Source organism: Orycteropus afer, unplaced genomic scaffold, assembly GCF_000298275.1.
Source record: "Orycteropus afer afer isolate SDZICR_OR568_19922 unplaced genomic scaffold, OryAfe1.0 scaffold00003, whole genome shotgun sequence".
Lineage (NCBI taxonomy): Eukaryota > Metazoa > Chordata > Mammalia > Tubulidentata > Orycteropodidae > Orycteropus > Orycteropus afer.
Genome location: NW_006921590.1, coordinates 29,967,868 through 29,983,033, shown reverse-complemented (window position 1 = coordinate 29,983,033; position 15,166 = coordinate 29,967,868). Strand labels below are relative to the sequence as shown.

At 42.0% G+C, this 15,166-nt stretch overlaps 1 protein-coding gene across 1 annotated transcript in view; it reads right to left on the bottom strand.

Annotated features, from left to right (window-relative positions):
* Positions 1-15,166, bottom strand: part of LOC103193724 (serotransferrin-like) — a 46,788-nt gene that overhangs the window by 15,043 nt on the left and 16,579 nt on the right. Inside the window, exons 8-13 of the mRNA XM_042780399.1 lie at positions 14,297-14,474; positions 12,521-12,666; positions 11,166-11,259; positions 8,490-8,690; positions 6,841-6,976; positions 5,466-5,530 (exon numbers count right to left, since the gene is read on the bottom strand). Coding sequence (XP_042636333.1) covers positions 5,466-5,530; positions 6,841-6,976; positions 8,490-8,690; positions 11,166-11,259; positions 12,521-12,666; positions 14,297-14,474 — 820 coding nt within the window. The remainder of the gene's footprint in view (positions 1-5,465; positions 5,531-6,840; positions 6,977-8,489; positions 8,691-11,165; positions 11,260-12,520; positions 12,667-14,296; positions 14,475-15,166) is intronic.

The following is a 15,166-nucleotide window of genomic DNA, read 5'->3' as shown; positions in this document are numbered from 1 at the left end:
TATATGTAACAGTGTTTTTTTAAGCTATTTCTCCACTGGTAGGTATTTAGGTTTTTTCCAATTATTTTTGCTACCACAACAGGGCTAAAGTGAATATCATTGTATATGACTATGCAAACAAGTAGAAGTGAAATAGTAGTTCAAAGGGTATGTGCATTTTTAGTTTCAATAGACAGAACTAAATAGCCTGCCCTCCTCCCCACCAAATAACAGCGTGCATCTTCAACTACCTTCTAACACTTCTCCTTCTCTTTCTTACCAGTGCCACAAACTCAACATCTTCCAAATGGAATCCAACATCTTTCTCCCCAAACCCATTTCATAATTTTCATAATTTAAGCATTTTTAAGAAATGCTAAGTTCTCAGCTTCTGCTAAGCGCAATCTTTTTGGAGGAGGAAAATAGCACATGTACAAAAGCAAACATTCAAGGCACAGACAATACAGATTTATATTTTGTGGAATGCACTGTAAATGCTGTGTGAGTTCAAGGCAGTGAGGGTGGATTATTAGGGAAAGCTGGCCAGAGGAAACAAGGTTTCAGGTGTGTCTTATAATATGTGTAGGATTGAGTAGAGGAGAAAGAAATGCTTTTCTTGGGGAGGGAAAGAGGGCACTGGCAAGACTCAGGAACAGGTACATGCCTGATATTTCTATGGTTGAGAGGGAAGCAGCCCTATTGGAGCAGAGTTGCAGGTAAAGGAGCTGAACAGGTAAGTCATACCCAGGCACTAAAGGTCCTGAGTGCCATCAGTGTGGTGTAGAGCTTATGGAGGGGGGAGCATCTTTGAAGCCATGTCAGTCAAAATCAGTGTGAACATATGACCCAGGACCTGAAATTATCCAATTAAGGAAAATTAAATGGAAGCTATTTGATCTGGACTAGGTAGATAGCAATGAAAATCTAGAAGGGCATGTTAAAAATTTTTTTTTTTTGTCCAATATAAGTCATGCATGCATTATTGTTAATGCATGTTTAATCAGTACAATATTAAAGAGTGTAAAGAAGAACACTTTGAAATACTTATAACCCCATAGTATACACTTTCAACACTGGTGCATTTCTTCCAGTCTTTTTTTTTCACATATATATATATATACAATATGCATACACATATACACACAAGTGAGATCTTAAGCTCACATGATTTTGTATCCTGTTTCTCCTAACTCACAACATACTATAAGCATAACATATCAAAGACTTACTTAGAAGAAATGAAATAAGACACTTGTAGACAGACTAATCCAGACCTGATTAGCACAGAGTATAAAAAGTCCCTCAATAGGAATAAAGGTTGTGAGAAGAGGAGTGGATTTTCAGAGAAAGATGATGGGTTAAATTTACAATGCCAGTGTACTTTGTACATTGAAACAACCAAATGGAGATACTGGAATGAAATTCAATTGGAAGGTGAGACCTCCTGTCCAAATTCTATTCAAGAGATAAGGATTTTGGAGTCATTGCAAAGAGTAGAGAGTTGAGCCCAAGAGAGGAGCCTTACTCAGGAATGTATAAAAAGAAATCAGGGCGACAAAGAGAAGGCTTAAGGGTACACTCAGGTATCAGGAAGGTATTCTTGAAGGAAAAGCAAAATAATAGGAAAGACGAAAAAATAGCCAACCCAATATTCCTTTCTTCAAATAAAAATTTGTTGGTGGTTGTTGTTAGATACTGTCGAGTCCTGTCTGACTCACAATGACCCTATCTATGCCCAGCAGAATGAAACACCGCCCAGTCCGGCGCCAGCTCCATGATCCCTGTTATACTTGAGCCCATCATCGCAGCCACTGTGTCAATCCATCTCTTTGAGGGCCTTCCCCTCTTTCATCAACCCTCCACCTTACCAAACATGACATCCTTCTCCAGAGAATGGTCCCTCTGACAACATGACCAAAGTAGGTGAGATGCAGTCTGGCCATTCTCGCTTCCAAGGAGCATTCTGGCTGCACTTCCTCCAGGACAGATCTGTTAGTTCTTGTAGCAGTCCACGGTACTTTCAGCATTCTTTGCCAGCACCACAACTCAAAACCATCAGTTCTTCTTCGGTCTTCCTTATCTAGTTCTCACATGTTTGTTTAGTGCACATATATTCATTGAAGACAAATACAGATACTCCTCAGACATAACCAAACACCTTCCAATATTGGTTTTCTGGTTTTGAAGGCTTAGGACCATAGTCTCATGGGACAACTCAGTTAATTAGCACAACGTGTTGTTGTTATGTGCTGTCAAGTCAGACCTGACTCATAGCGACCCCTCTTTGGGTTCTGAGGTGGTATCACTATGGAAGTAGATTGCCCAACCTTCCTTTCGATGAGTGACTGGTGGGTTTGAACCGCCACCCTTCTGGTTAGCAGTCAAGTGCCTTAGGCACTACGTTAGGACAACGTAGATTGCAAAAATCATGATCTGTGTCCTAGAGAAGTGAGTAGCATCTGGGATCTTAAAAGCTTGCAAGCGGCCATCTAAGCATCTAACTTGAGACCTAGGTCTCAATTCACCAGAAGCAAAACAGCAAAAAGGTAACCAAAAGTGCAGAGAAGAAACAAGAAACAAGTCTATAACAACCACAACCGCATCTACTCTGAGATCAGAAGAATTAGATGGTGTCTGGCTACTGCCATGGACCGTTCTGATCAGGTCCACAATGGTCCCAGATAGAATGGGACAAGAATATGGAGGAGAACTCAAATTAAAAAAAAATCCAGCAAAACTGGAAAAGTAGAGAACAGAAGACCCCTGGGACTACTGCCCTGAGATATTCTTTCAACCTAGAACTGAGCCTATTCCCTGAGACCACCTTCTAGCAAAATAGCCAAGTGAGACACAAAATGAAGGATATTACCTGTAACATCAATGCCCTACTTAAAAACCATTAGTATGAGATCGAAAGGTCAACAACTTCTTAAAAGCAAAGATGAGATGATAAGGGAGCAGGTAAACGACAGCACTGGAAAAGTAACAGAAAACAGAATATTGACACCTTGTGATAAATGTAACTAATGTCACGGAACAACTTATGTGGAAACTGTCAGATGAGAAACTAACTTGCTGTGTAAAATTTCCTCAAAAACTCAATAAAATGTTATTTAAAAAAAATTAGTTACCAACTACTGTGTGCCAGGTAGGAGACCTGGTGGCTTAGTGGTTAGAGTGCTCTGATACTCACATTACAGTCTTGGAAATCCTATGTGATAGTTCTACTCTGTCCTATAGTGTAGCTGTGAGTTGGAATCAATTCGACAGCATTGGAGTGGTAAGTGTGCCAATATTATGCCAGCTGCTGGGGATGTAAGGAAAAAAAAGCTCAAGGAGTTTACCCATTCAAAACTCATTGCTGCTGAGTCTATTCCAACTCACACCAACCCTATAGGACAGAGTAGAACTACCTCATAAGGTTTCTGAGGCTGTAATCTTTATGGGCTAGCTGAAAGTATAGAGAGAACTTGAAGCACTTACTGATATGAAGGTCAAAGACTGCAAGCCTTCAGTATGGATCACACCTCAACATTTAAAAAGAAAAAAAAAAAAAGGAAAGGAATCCTCACAACTGGACCAATAAGTAACATCACGATAAACATAGAGAAGATTGAAGTTCCAAAATCCACAATCAACAGCCATGGAAGCAGTCAAGAAATCAAATGACATATTGCACTGGGCAAATCTGCTACAAAAGATTAGCTTTAAAGTCTTAAAAACCAAAGATGTCACTTTGAAGACTAAGGTGTATGCCTGACCCAAGCCATGGTATTTTCAAATCCCTCATATGCACATGAAAACTGTCCAGTGAACAAGGAAGACCAAAGAAGAACTGATGCCTTTGAATTATGGTGTGAGTGAATAATATTGAATATACCATGGACTGCCAGAAGAAAGAACAAATCTGTTTTGGAAGAAGTACAGCCAAAATGCTCCTTTCAAGGGAAGATGGTGAGACTTTGTCTTATGAACTTTGGGCATGTTGTCAAGAGGGATTAGTCCCTGGAGAAGGATATCATGCTTTTCTCTTCATCAGCAAAAAAGAGGAAAAACCTCAACAAGATGGATTGACACAGTGCTACAGCAATGAGCTCAAACATAACAATTGTGAGGATGGCACTGGACCAGGCAGTGTTTCTTTCTGTTGTATGGAGGGTTACTGTGAGCTGGAACTGACTCAACAGCATGATAGCACCTAAAAACAACAATCTGGAGGAAGCAGATTGCCACATCTTTCTCCTGCAGAGCAGCTGGTAGATTGGAACAATTGACTGGTTCTAAAACTAGTCATTCTGAAGTGTATGTGGGATGTGCATTATTATCAATATTTTGAGCTTTTTTAGTGTCATGGCTGTGCAACTTTCACTGACTACTTTTGGCATTCATTATTGATTCTTGCCTAAATAAATCATTACTACTGAAAAAAAAAATCAAACCCACTGCCATTGAGTCAATTCCCACTCATAGCGACCCCAGTTGGGTTTCTGAGGTGGTAGGTACATCTTTACAGAAGTGGATTGTCCGGTTTTCCTTCTGAAGAGTGGTTGGTGGGTTTGAACCACCAACCTTCTGGTTAGCAGTCAAATGCCTTAGGTACTGTACCACCAGAACTCATTACTACACTGGTTGCTAAATGATAGTTTTCTTTGTCATTCCTTCTACATCGATTGGTTAGCATTCTGCTGTAAGGAGGAGCTTTGTCTCTCATTGTTTAATCAGTATGGACTCATGGCTTTTTATTTCACCCGATGGGTTATTTTCTATTACCACTGTTACTGTTTCTTTCAATGTTCAAAATGTACCACATGTGGCCAGTGAGGGTTCCTTCAGATTGGCTTTGATGTGTCCCCATAGTTCTTTGAACACTTTAACACATGATATTCCAGGCTCACTTGATATTTTTCCTGCCCTAACCCTGGAATCAGCTATTTTTCCAAGGAGTCCCAGTTCCTTTCAGTGTAGTATGGTATTTAAAAACCAAAATCTCGGTGTTCATTCTCACTGGTATGCCATTGTCTCTAGGGTGCTTTAGTGGACAAAGCCAGGAAAAACACAAAATAGCTATAAAGAACCTTATTGGGATAATTCACAAAATTAGAATCTGGATGGTGGACTTGAGTATTAAATCAATGTTACCATGAAATTTATTGATGCTGATAATAGTATCATAGGTATGTAAGAGAATGTCCTTGTTCTTAGGAAATATGCACTGAAGTATTAAGGACGGAGGGGTAAAATGCTTATGGCTTTCAGAGTGTGTGTGGCAGGGAACTCAGGGCCACTATGAACCCCATGGTCCTCACCACTTTACCTACACAGGTGAAGATTTCTCTGTTCACTGAACCAAACAAGTTGAGAATTAGAGCTATGGAGCCCAACAGAGTTCATAATATTTTCATGAAGCCCCCCTGATATAAGTGAATCCTAGTGACTTGACACCTGAGATCCACGTTTTATGGGGAAAGAGTAGTATATGCACCTACCGCCAGTGTTCTGCTTGACAGTCTGATCCTTCACAAAGGCCACATCTCCCTTCTCAACCAGACATCTGCAGAGTTCCAGGCAGGGGAGAGAGAAGAGAGTGGGTCAGAGTGGCACATCTGTCATTCAGAAGGGCTACCCTGTAGATTCAGAGCTGGCCATTTGATGTCAGCAATGATCACTTCCATTCTATCACTGAGCAATGGAAGGAAAAAAGAAAGAGAAAACAAAAGGCTCCTCCTATGTGTAGTTATATAATCTCAGCTCTACATAGTAAATCCTAAGTTTTGGCATAGTCTTTTTCAACAGAGAGGCATCATTTTCTTAGCATCAAAACAGATAGTAGAGGGTCAGTTTTCCAGCCAGGTGATACCTCATCCCAGTATATGAAATGTGAGTAAGAAATTCATTTCTATTGGATTCTTACAAGATGGGTATGTCTATGCAGCATTCATGAGATATGGAAATGTCATCACAAATTTCAGTTTGTGACATTCTTCATCTCTTTGAAAAAGAATTCTGAACATTCATGGAGCATTTGGTGTTTGGAGAATGCAATGTGCAAAACCTGGTATAATGCTACTTGATTCTATTAACTGACACTCCACACATCTCTGGTGTGGTGATTGGACTGTACACGTACATCTGAGAGGCACTGCAAGGCCCAACAGATTTTCTGAACAAAGAAACAATAACAAGATAGACACTGTTTGGTATCATTTTAGTATTACTTACTACTGTATTCCAATCCTGTAAAAATGGATGGGAAGCACTGTGTATATTTAAATGTCTACACAAGCCCTGCTGCTCAATCTGGCTGGATCAGACCTTTTGTACACAAGCCCCAATCCTGTTCTCAGTCTATTTTGACCCCCTCTCTTCAGGAAAAGGACCTTCCTCTTCCTGTAACTGGTTTTGAGGATAACTAGCTGAGAAAGAAAATCCCTGGGTGGTATAAATGGTTAACATGCTCAGCTGCTAACCCAAAGGTTGGAGGTTTGAATCCACCTGGAGGTGCCTCAGAAGAAAGGCCTGGCAATCCACATCCAAAAAATCAGCCACCATGGGCTTGGGTCACTACAAGTTGAATCAACTCAATGGCAGTGAGTTTCTTTTTCTTTTTCTTTTTTAACACATGAAATGCTAAAGGGCTAGGAATATAAGAATCTCACCCTCGGTTCTTTAAAAAGAAATCTGATCAGTTTCTGAGGCAGTCTCTCTGTGGAAGTAGATTGCCCCATCTTCCTTCTGTGGAGTGGCTGGTGGGTATGAACCACCAGCCTTCTGGTTAGCAGTCAAATGCCTTAGGCATTATGTCACCAGACCTCCCTGATCAAAGATAGGGCCTTATATTCATGTCAGAATTATGAGACTCACTTGAAAGCCCCAGTGTAGCCATAGTATTTCTCCTTGTTGTTGGGAGCACACTGGTTGGGTTGTGGGCCAGCACACAGAGCACAGAGCTTGGAATCATGTTTAGACCCAGGAGCACAGCTTTCACTGAAAAACTGATCTGTACAGAAAGACAACAGGAATTCAGCTCTTCCTACCTGAATCAATTTGAGCATCCTCTACCTAGTACACAGCAGGGCTGTAGGGGCCAGGAGAGGTAGAATGTGTATTCATTCTGTGACCTGCTACCACCAACTTAGGACTTGCCAGGCTATGAGCATTGAAAGGAAACCTAATTGAGGCTGTGAAGAGGAGTCACTGGCTATTATAATTCAGGGTGGAAAGGATTCCTTGAATACACTGATGGTGTCACAGAAATGACATAAAAGGGACAAAAAACAAAGGCATTACTCCCTGAGATTGTACCATCTGAGTTCAGATGTCTCCTTCCCCTGCCATTCATTAGAAGAGCCATGACTAGGACTCCAAGCTTGGGAAAGTTTTCCTTGCAATTCAGCTGCTTTTCCAAGGTTGTAAAACAGGAGGCTCAGGAGAGCAGAGGTAGTGCCCCCTGCTGGTGAGGAGCCAGAGCTTTCTGAATGTCCACCCAGACACATTGCATCCTCTCCAACTGGTGTCACAGAACCAGAATATAGTTTTGCTCCAAAATCAATATCCTGGGCAGAGATGCTCTCTGTCTCCAAATCCCCATTCTCATGGGGCTTGACTCATAACAGGTTTTAGAGGTCTCTCTCCCTTTTAAGGAGTTGCCCAAATTTGGAGATTGGAGAGAGAGGAACTTCTCAGGAAACTAATGTAATTCAGAACCACTGGAAAATATTTATCTGTAGCAAACTTAATACCTAGAACTTGTAGGGGGTAGAAATAAGGTCATACCTGAAGATATACTCAGATATAACAGAGAATAAATTGATTTCCAACCTTGGAAGGGATATCTGATCTGGGCAATGACTTGGTGAGACTGCAAAGGAGAGACCCTTAAAGAGACCCGAGGATCACACAAATGATGTCACAGGGATTACTAGCTAATATGCATTTCCTCTTTTTCCTTATTTGGGGCAGAAACATAGCAAAATAAAAGACTTCATTTCTCAGCTTCTTTTACAATGAAGTGTGGCTATGTACCTAAGTTCTGGGTAATGACAAGTTATTTGAGGTAAATTTGATTACTTCCTGATAATCTCCTTTAAAAAGGTGACAGTAGCTGGTGTATACATTTTTGCCCTTAACCCTTGGTACTTGGGGCTTCCTGGGACACAGATGTGATGAACTATCATGCAACTTGATGATGGAAGGCTCTGGCCAAGAATGGTGGAGTAGGAAAAGAGGAATCTGGGTTTCTTATGACCATACCAGCCCTGCACTGCCCACCTCTGGTCTTTTTTATCAGAGATGAGAGTAAATGTGTATGCATTTAAGCCATTATGTGTAACCAGAATGAATCATCCTGAATCAGCTCTCCAGAATTCTCATCCTGTTTTGATATTTCATTGAGGTTCCGTTTTACCTCATCTTTACTTCAGGGCCCACACCATGTTGTATTATACTTCTCTCCTGACATTATCTCTCTTATCAATGGCCCTGACCACAGCTCCCTCCCAGTCTTCTCTTACCAAATGCACAGGATTTGGTCTTATTGTAGATCAGGCCCATAGGAATGTTCCAGCCGGCAGTCCTGCTCACGCCAGTATGGCAGGACTTCTTGCCTCTCAGAGTGTCCCAGTTGATACCAGGATTTGATGTCTTAACTACTGCCACAGCAAGATACCCTTGCAAGGAAGAAGACATAAAAGAAGCATTAATATCTCTGGGACCTCCAGAGTGTCTGTCTCCAAGTAAAGCCTGTCACCTCCTTTGAGAGGCAAAGACATCCTGAATTCTGTGTTCTGTCTTTGAGGGGATCCTCCCAATAACTGGCTGAGGCCAGGTAAAAAGCAGAGAGACAGCTGCTCTACTCTGTCAGAGGAAATTTATCTAATTTAAAAAAAAAAAAAAACTAAGAAGAAGGAAAAATTATCATTAGAGCAATTGCTCCTGTAGCTCTGGTGGTGTAGTGCATAAGGCATTTGACTGCTAACCAGAAGGCTGGAGGTTCAAACCCACCAGCCACTCCTCAGAAGGAAGGTTGGGCAATCTACTTCCGTAGTGATACCACCTCAGAAACCCAAGGAGGGGTTGCTATGAGTTGGATGAGACTCAACAGCAGGGAGTTTGGTTTTTGTTTTTTCTAATGCATAAAGCCACTGATTTTTATAAACTAGCAATTCACCTTCCAACGTGGATTATCAGAAGAATAGATACTGAACAGTGAGTGTAACCTCAACATTTTATAAGTTAACATATATTGAGATAGAGTAGTCTAAAAAAGAAAAAAAAAAATAGACCAATAAACTATAGGAAATAGGAAGCTCAGACATTTTCTGACAAGGAGTATATAGTTTTGCTCCAAAATCAATATGCAAAGTGGAAAATGTCAAAATCAAGCCAGCTGCCATCTTCAGCAGCAAATATATGCTGGTTCTTAAAACTGGGAATGGGACATCAAACCATGGTTTCACTTTTCCATTTAATTAATTCAGGAAACGGTTTCCAACAGGGGGAAAAAAGAAGAAGAAGCCTTATTATCCATAAGGAGTTCTGGTTGGTGGTGTGGTTAAAGCATTGGTCTGCTAATCAGAAGGTCAGCAGTACAAACCTACCACCTGATCCACAGGAGAAAGATGAGGTAGTCTGCTTCCATAAAGATTTACAGTTTTGGAAACTCTATGGGGCAATTCTACTCTGTCCTATAGGATTGCTTTGAGTTGGAAATAACTTGATGGCACTGGGTTTGGGTTTATTATCCATGGAAGAAGAATAGGCATTTCTGTATTCTGCTAAAGAACATGGCTCCAAGAGTGATGGGGAGACAAGGGGAGAGTTTAATTGGGAGTGGCATGGACAGACTTGAAAGTCATGTGGAACATGGCCTGCTGGGATCTGAGCACAGGGCCTTTGGAGATCAGTACTCACTTTGTTGTAAGACTTCCTGATTTGGACTGCCAACCTCTTCAGATCCACCCCAGCCACAACCCTGGACTAGAGCCAGATTGACTGTAGACATGTGCCTGTGTGAGGCCCTTCCCTCAGTCATGAAAGGCACAAATAAGCAAAGTTCCCTGGCTGGTGCTAAGTCTCATCTAAAAATGTGCAGGTCTTATGTAATGCAAGGCAGGGGGAACATGGAAAGGGCTGGGATTGGCTTCTTGGATATATGATCCTAGACAATTCATAAACAATCCCTAGAGGCCTCTTATGCATCCTTTGAGAATGATAATGCCCACCATATAGCATTAAATGGGAAACCTGTGTGGAAATAATGGCAAGTCTAAAAAAGTAACTATCATTATTAATTACTAACCTCTCGTGATTCCTTTGCATTTAAAAATGGATCTCTTCTGTTGCCTATCTTCCTCTATTTTAATTTTAATTTTATCTTACCCACTTCCCCAACAGTGGGAATTTACCTTTTAACTCCTGGTGTTACTTGTTCCAACTCACCTGGCTCAGGTTCTGTCATACAATTAGGGCCATCTTCTGGAGAAAAGAAAACGAAGATGCTCTTAAGCACACATTTATAGATTGAAAATCATGCCCTTTTCAGGCTGCAACTGAGTGAAAAGAGACAGGAAGAGAACAATCTACCTACCACCAATTCACAATGACTAGGCTCTGGATTCCACCAGGGAAGGAAGATGGGGCAGTCTGCTTCCGTAAAGATTTACAGCCTTGGAAACCCAATGGGGGCCACTATGAGTTGGAATCAACTGGATTGCAGTGAGTTTGGTTTGGTTTGAGGCTCTGGATTATGCATGTTCATTTCAGGTCACCTCTTGAATTTAGCCACGAACTGTGAATTTCAAATTTCCTGCTCTGTCTACCCTGTAGCCACAGGGGGGTGCAGCAAACTGTATCTGAATCCTAGCCTCAGGGTGGTTGGGAAAGTATGAGCTTTGGAAGCAGGAAGACCTGCTGGGAATCCTGGCTGTTCTCTATGTCAGGGTCACATTTAGGGAAGAACTTAACAGCAGAGAGCCCCCCTTCCCCCCTGGTGGAAGGGTACAATAACTTTCATCTCTCAGGATTACTATAAGAATTGGAGAGGTGGAGCCCAGAGCATGCAAAGCACTAAGGTTGCTCACTACAGGAGAATGATCAGGCAGTGGTACGAATTAGGCTGTGATTTTCCCATATCAGCACTCAATGGGCCCGAAGGGAAGAAAACCATAGAGATGCTCCCCTCCACTTACTGTTGTAGTTCTCTGCCAGGACAGGCACCAAACCACACTTGCCCGCCGTGTAGATGAATCCTCCATCCAAGCTCATGGCATCAGCATCTCCTTTCTGTGAACACAAAGCAAAAGATGTAAAGAGGTTGTTTCCTGTCCATCTATCCTTCCAGCTGCTTCTCCGAAACAGCCTTAACATCACAGGTCATGTAGGCCCAGAAAGAGAGCAACTACTTAGATTGAAGCTCTCTCCCCAAGGGATCAGGCAAGCAACCCAGCCTAGAAAATGTAATTTCATTCAAACCTTCATGAACTGACAGTCAACTCTAGGTGACATACTTGGCTTATTCAAGAGCAAAGACCAACAGTATATTCAGTCTTTCTGTTGTCATAGGACCCACCGTGCCAAAGATACTCCTACAGTACCTTTCTGACACCAACACTTAATTTTTGCAAGAGAGAGAGGCAGGGTGAAGTCAGGGACTCTAGTCTGCATCTGTGCAATAGAGCTTCCCTTGATGGGGGCTCCAATCCATAAACTTCACATCATTGCCTGAGGGATATTTCAGTGCTTGCTACACAGTTGGGGTGCTCAATGAATGAATCAAATATACCCAAATGATCTCTGATTTTCAGAGATGCTTATATTCAACAAGACTGCCAAACTTTCCCTCGGACATATTAATTGACTTTCTAGGCAACACATCGTAAAGGAATAATTAAATATGTTGACAACTATTTGAGCCAAATATATAAGTGGGCAAAAATGTACAAGAATAATTTGTAATAGCAAAAAGATAGAATCAAATAATGGAGAAATGGCTAAATTGCAGAACCTCTACACTATGGAAGAGACGGCAACATTAAAAGATTATGTTTTCTAAGGATGCTTTATGACCTGGTTAAGCTGACTAGATAACGTCTGTATGATGTGATCCCAGTGAACAGGGTAAGATGACAGTAATTTTAATTTTCTTCTTTATATCATTTAGGATTTCCAAATTTCTCCAAAAGCAAACATGGAATACTCTTTTGAGCAACACAACAAAACTTTTAGCTGCTTTCAGAATCAACATGGATCCTTATCACTCTGTCAAAGCTGCCTCTCAGGCACACCCACATCCTGGTCCAGCCTCTCCAAAGCAGAACACTGCTCAGGTTGCCCTCCCATCTTATGCTAATACAGGAGGGAAAGAAGCCCACGTGCTCAAAGGTTCTAAGCCCGCCTGTGGGGCTGTGCTAACACAGGGTCTGCCCATCACGACTGAGGGCCAGGTTCCTGGGAACCAGGGTTTCTACGTCATTTCCTGGAACACTCACTGAACCTTAAGGCAAGCAGGCAGCAGTGGCAGGGATGCCACCCAGGAGAGACATACCACGATCTTGGCAATGCAGTCTTCAGTGCTCTCTGCTAACTCACAGTCTACTTTCCCATCACTGATAACACTCCATTCATCACACTTGTTACTCTCGCGGTGGCTCACTGCACACCACTTCACCTTGCTGCATTCATGCTTATGGCCTATGGCATAAGGAAGAGACCCAGAGATCAGAAAAGGCCCCACAAGTTCTTGGCAGTTATTAATATTACTGGCTTCAAGCCAATACTAGATTTCCAACCATAAACAAATAGATTTCATTTGAGGAATTAATCATCTGAGTACAGATCAAGACGCAATCTCTTGAAAATGTCATCAATGTCTCTAAGCTGTAAATGTGGAAGTTGTTATGTTGGTGAACGTCTTGTTATGTATGTTTTCACCACAATAAAAGTAAAAAAAAAAAAAAAAAAAGGAAGAAGACAATCTCTTGGCTGCTTCTTATCATTTAGATTTAGCTTAAAATTATTTCTTCTGAGAAGTCAATTTTCCTCCCCAATCTGTGGGCACTCTATCACTTCAGGCTGCTGTTGTTTTTTGTTTTTCTCTTCTTTTTAAACTAGCACTTAACCACCTGCTCTCAAGGGCCCTATCTGTCTTATCCATCCCTGCCTCCTCCTCACTTAGGCAGTGCCTCCCATATCATCAGCTTAACAAATATCTGTGGACTTAATGAACACCTACTCATTGTTCAGACTCAATTCAAGAGTCACTTCTTCAGGGAACCTTTACCTGAACCCCTAGTGCAGAACTGGTCTGTCTTTGTTTTGCATTTTCATGTTGTTGTTGTTGTTGTTATGTGCCGTGGAGTTGGACCCAACTCATAGCGACCCCTCTTTGGGTTTCTGAGGCAGTATCACTACGGAAGTAGATTGCCCAACCTTCCTTCTGAGGAGCAGCTGGTGGGTTTGAACCGCCAGCCTTCTGGTTAGCAGTTGAGTCCCTTAGGCACTGCACCACCAGGATCACAATATTTGTTTTGTTTCCTTCTTCTGAGCAGATCTTTCCTTTGTAATTGGTCACTTAATAGTATGACTATTCAGTAAACATTTGTCTTCCCCACTAGTCTGAAGATTGCATTCTGGCAAATATATGATTTTCTCGCCATTGTAAGCTCAGCCGCTAGCACAGTTTATGACTTTTGTCAGTCGCCATGACAGCCACATGTGTGCAGAGTGGAACTGCTCCGTAGGGTTTTCAAGGCTGTGACCTTTCAGAAGCAGATCACCAGGCCTGTGTTCTGAGGCAGGTGGGTTCGAACTGCTAACCTTTTGGCTGTTAACAATTTGCACCACCCAAGGAACAAATGTTCAAAAAATATCCATTGAATGAATTAACAATCAAGCAAACCCCCAGTGACCAAAGAAATTCAGAAATGGAATCAGCCTTCCTCTCTGTGGTACAGACTGGCTATAGTACTTGCTAGAGATGCATAAGTGTGTAATAATTTAATTCAGTTTTTACTTATATCATGCAAGGCTGATAGATTTCGTGACGTGAGCAGGAAACAGGATGACCCTGATTTATAACAAGGGACACAGTGCTAATCTGAATCCAATTCATTTTGAATGTGAATTTCCTCTGTTAAGGACCATGCCCATCTCTGAATAACTAATTCCATTTAGCATCAGTCTATTACTGGTCTGCACAGGCAAGGCAGATGAAGGTGTGTCAAGTAAGCATTCAGAAGCCTAGAAAGATTCTATCACTGGTCCCCATCCCCACCAGGTTTCCCAACGTCCTGTGGTCACCAAGTCCTTCCTGAGTACTTACATTTGCCTTCCTTTAGATTGCGAAGAGCGGAGACATAGTTATATCCCAGATACAGCCAGGCATCCATCCCAGAGGGGACCTTTAGAAACCCTTCAGCAGAGTCCTTAAATAGCAGGTTCTTCCCGTGAGGGGAGCTGAAGACTTGGAATGTCCCTGACTTGTCTTTGCCAAATTGTTCCTGTTTACAGTAAAACCAAATAGTGAATAGCAACAGTGAACAAGGGAGGCTGAAAAAATGGTACTAAACAGAAAAGAACAACCCCAGAAAACAAAATTAAAAACCATGAAACTTTTTTAAGGTGCCAGGAAAGAAGGCAGCCAGCCTGCTCTTGCCCACACAGGCCCTTCTCCATTCCCAGCCCTCCTAGACCCATGCCACATCCTATTTCCCTAAATGAGTTTCGGTGCCTGTCTCTGTATACTGAGTTGAGAGTGCCTGGAGATCAAGACTTGTGTCTCATTCAGAGGCTGGCACTGCATGGTTGCCATTTCAGCTCTTGATGGACAGATAGGAGGGCTGCTCAAGAGGGTGTTGGCTCAGTTCTGGCCGTCCATTGCTCTAGGGGAGTAAAGCATACTGAGTTTTACAGCTCCCGTGGCAGTCAGGCTGAGGGAAATCATTTTGGAAGGCTTCATGGGGGAGGGAGTGTTTGCATTTGGCCTTGAAGAGCTGGTTTAGATGGAAGGGAATGGAAGAGAGTGATACAGATCTTCTTCAGACATCACTAGTCTAAGAAGTAGGGGCCTGGCTGATGGTAATGCAGGGCAGGGCTTTCTGTTGCTCTGTACTTTTAGAGAAACAGGTGATATGACATGATTCTTTCTGTGTCCTGAACATAGAAGGACTTCTAGAACAGCGAGAAGGCAAGA